The sequence below is a fragment of the Pipistrellus kuhlii genome, unplaced genomic scaffold (assembly GCF_014108245.1).
Source record: "Pipistrellus kuhlii isolate mPipKuh1 unplaced genomic scaffold, mPipKuh1.p scaffold_m20_p_44, whole genome shotgun sequence".
Lineage (NCBI taxonomy): Eukaryota > Metazoa > Chordata > Mammalia > Chiroptera > Vespertilionidae > Pipistrellus > Pipistrellus kuhlii.
In genome coordinates, this window is record NW_023425545.1 from 3,638,301 (window position 1) to 3,641,752 (window position 3,452).

Consider the following 3,452-nt stretch of genomic DNA (forward strand, 5'->3'; position numbering starts at 1 on the left):
TCCTCAGCGACATCCCAAGTCCCCTCCTCAGTTCTGAGACCCATGGCTTCAGATGCTGCCCACAGGGTGCAGGAGGCAAAGGGCAGAAGAGTGAAAGGGGCAGGAATGAGATGCTGGCCTCAGTGTAATGGGATGTATTGCCTAACACTATAGGGACTCAACACAGCTAGCCTTGACCTCCAAACTAGTCCCAAACCCTGCCCAGTCTGCACTCACCTCTTCTCCCTCCTGTAGGCAGCAGGCTGCTTGCTCAGCTGATTCTTCATTCTCAGGTCATTCCTGAAGGTGAGGCAAGTGATCTGTTGGTGTTCTGCTCACACTGCAGCAAGCGAACCAGAGAAACCACTGAGCGGGCAATTCCCAGCTGAGCTGCACGGTCCTGGCAGCCACCCAGGGACAAGGACAGGCACCCTTTGGCGCTGGTGAGTGGGCTTGGCTAGCCAGCAAATGTCTTCAGGGACAGGAGCCCCATAGATGCCAGAGGTCAGCACCGTCCTGCTCCTCGGGAAGGTGACAAGGAAATGACTCTCCCACTGAGAGCTCAGTGGGCACTCAGGTGTCTCAGAGCATCTGGTGCCGCCTTAGCGAGCACCCAGACTGGGAATTGCTTGTGTCCCAGGGGATACTGAGACCATGAGAGCTGGAAGACATGGAAAAGAGGGGGAGACAGGGAAAATACGTTTCTACAGTACTAAATTGGGGCACTTCGTTAGGGCTATGATGGTGAATAAGTTTGAAACAAGTGGGTTGAACATGGCTTGGGTTGGAAACAACAAAGAAATAACACTTGAAAATATGATTAAAAAGTGTTCAAAAAGGAATGATCACATGACTCCCTCACTTCACATTTTTGTCTCCTATTTTCTATAATTTTTCCTCTCATTCTTCATCAAAACTCTAGGAAAGACTGCCATTGCCATTATTAGGCGAGTCCCCCATAACTACTTCCCCAAACAATGAAAACACTCCTCACATAAGGGAAGAAGGCTCCTTGCAGCTCTGTGGAGGCCAGGAGGTGAACTCACACAGGCTCGAAGCCCAGAGGTTAGCACTGTGGGCTCTGAACCCCCAGGCTGCCTCTAACCAGCCAACCTGTGCTTCACAGTCTTCACTTGTAAACTACATGACAGAATCTACTTCACCACATTGATGGAACAAGTAGAGGGGTTAAGCCCACTGATGCATGCTGCGAAAAGCAGGTGCTTAAAAACATTAGTTCTCCTGATGGCGGTGGGCATGGAGGCTGGTCTGGGAAGCTGGGGTGTGAATGGGAAGGAGGCCAGTGACAGGGTGTTGTATGCAACTGCTGTGCCCCACAGTGCTCTCTGTGTGACAGCCACCATGCTTGTGATACATTTCCACATCAAAGACATCTGACAAGGCCCTTCATATTAATCACAGCTTCATCACTCTGACAAGACATCAGGGTATTAGACTCCCTCTTTCGTGGGGCTACACCTGGACACAGTTTTGCAAGCCATGTGCTGTGGAGGGTGCAGTCCACAGTGCACAACAGGGCTATAGACACAAGTCATTGAGGTTCAAGGTACAGGTCTTGAAGATGGAGGGTCCACCCTGCAGGTTCAGGGCATCACTTCCTGTAGGGAGCTAGTAGATCCTGGGGGTAGGCTCCAGGGGAGAAGAGGAGACAGTGAATCAGCTCAGGTGGAATGAGGACAGTGGGACATGAGGGGAGGAGTTGGTCAGAGCCAAGGCTAAGGACAGATTTTTTATAAAATATAAAATAATGTAAAGTATCTGTATAGATAAGAGAGCAGGGCCCAACATCAGACAACAGAGGCCTCTGGTCCCTGACTTACGCAATGAGAGCTCAGCTCCCTGTCTTTTTTGAACATTAGAAGGTAAGTGTCCAAGCATATGGGAAACAGAAAACATATCAGTGTCCTTATCATCGTTATCAACTTGAAACAAGTGTGGACACTCAGCACACAAACATGTGCTGTGATGAAGGGCCAGGAACAGGTGCATCAAAGGGCTTTGAGGGTGACAGCGGCCTTGGTCTGAGGCCAGCAAAGGCACAGCTTCTCTCCTGCATTGTGTGTCTCTGAGCCTCCTCCCCTCCGACCTATAAGTACAGCCTGACTGTGCCCTCCACACCACTCACTCCTGTCCTCTCACCTGACCCTCAGTTCCAGGTGACCATCAGCCATGAGGACCCTTGCTCTCCTCACTACTCTTCTCTTCTTGGCTCTCCAGACCCAGGCTCGGACCCTCCAAGAGACAGCTGACCAGGTTCCTTCCCAGGACCAGCCAGAAGCCAAGGACAGCCAGAAGCCAAGGACCAGGGTGATCTTTGGGCTGAGGACCAGGACCAGGCTGGAGACGATGACCAGGATGTGGCCATCTCCTTCACAGGAGAGGAACGCCTTGCTCGAGGTGCAGGTGAGACATCAGCTAACCTGCAGTTTAGGTCTGTGACCCAATAGAAGGGCTTGTGAGAGGGAATGGGGAGTCTGGGCTTAAAATTTGGTGTGAGGATGAGGGAGGATAAGGAGTAAGTACCTCAAGTTGGAGAGGAGGGTCGTGAGGCAAGGGTTAGGACATAAACAAGTACATTATAGACTAGGATCAGAGTAAATTCATTATCCTACATGACCACACAGAGCCAGTAAGATTCCTTGTGATTTATGACAAACAGGAGAATCCTTTCACCCTAACCTGGCAGGTATTGTCTGCGGTAAGTGGAGAGTTCATCTCTCAGATCTCCATGAGGCTGGCTGTGCCTCTCCTCTCTGTCTCTTCCCCACTGTGCCTGACCCTCCTCTTCCCTCCACAGAACCTGGGACAGGAACCTATTGCTATTGCACACTCAAAAAATACTGCAATTTCCCTGAAAAAAAATCTGGGTCTTGCAAGTTGTATAACCGTCGACGCAAGCTTTGCTGTCGCTAGGCTTTGTGACAGAGACCGGAAGCCCTTCGAGATGCCACTGCAGACCTGAAGCAGTTTTCAGTCTTTGTACCTGTACCTTTTCTTCTTTCTCTCATCATAATAAACTCCAAGCAATAAACTCACTGTTTGGCTTTCCTTTTCTTTTCCATAAGACTTGTGTGTGTGTTCACTTATGTAGAGAATTCTGTCTTGAGTACTCTACAGTAAGTTGATCAGCCTTTGCATCTCAGTGGTGCACAACTGCAGCATCACACGGCAACAATCAGCAAAAATAAGCATAATTTTTAAATTGATTTTTTGAGAGAGAAAACCAATGATTTGTTGTTCCACTTATTATACATTTGTTGGCTGCTTCTTATATGTGCCCCAACAGAGAAACATACCCACAAACTTGACATATCAGAACTATGCTCTAATCAACTGAGCTACCTGGCCAGCACCATAATTCTTAAGACAATTTGAACCTACAGGATTCAATCTATTCGTAATGGAACTAAAAAATAAAATGTTTCTATGGAGTGTCCAGAAAGTGTTGTTGA

At 48.7% G+C, this 3,452-nt stretch overlaps 1 protein-coding gene across 1 annotated transcript; it reads left to right on the forward strand.

Annotated features, from left to right (window-relative positions):
* The first annotated feature begins 2,097 nt into the window (after nt 1-2,097).
* Nucleotides 2,098-3,035, forward strand: DEFA5 (defensin alpha 5). The gene is given in 3 exon segments (XM_036412174.2): nt 2,098-2,268; nt 2,271-2,442; nt 2,660-3,035. Coding segments are annotated over 3 exon segments (525 nt in total). The 5' UTR covers nt 2,098-2,169; the 3' UTR covers nt 2,914-3,035.
* The last annotated feature ends 417 nt before the right edge of the window (nt 3,036-3,452 follow it).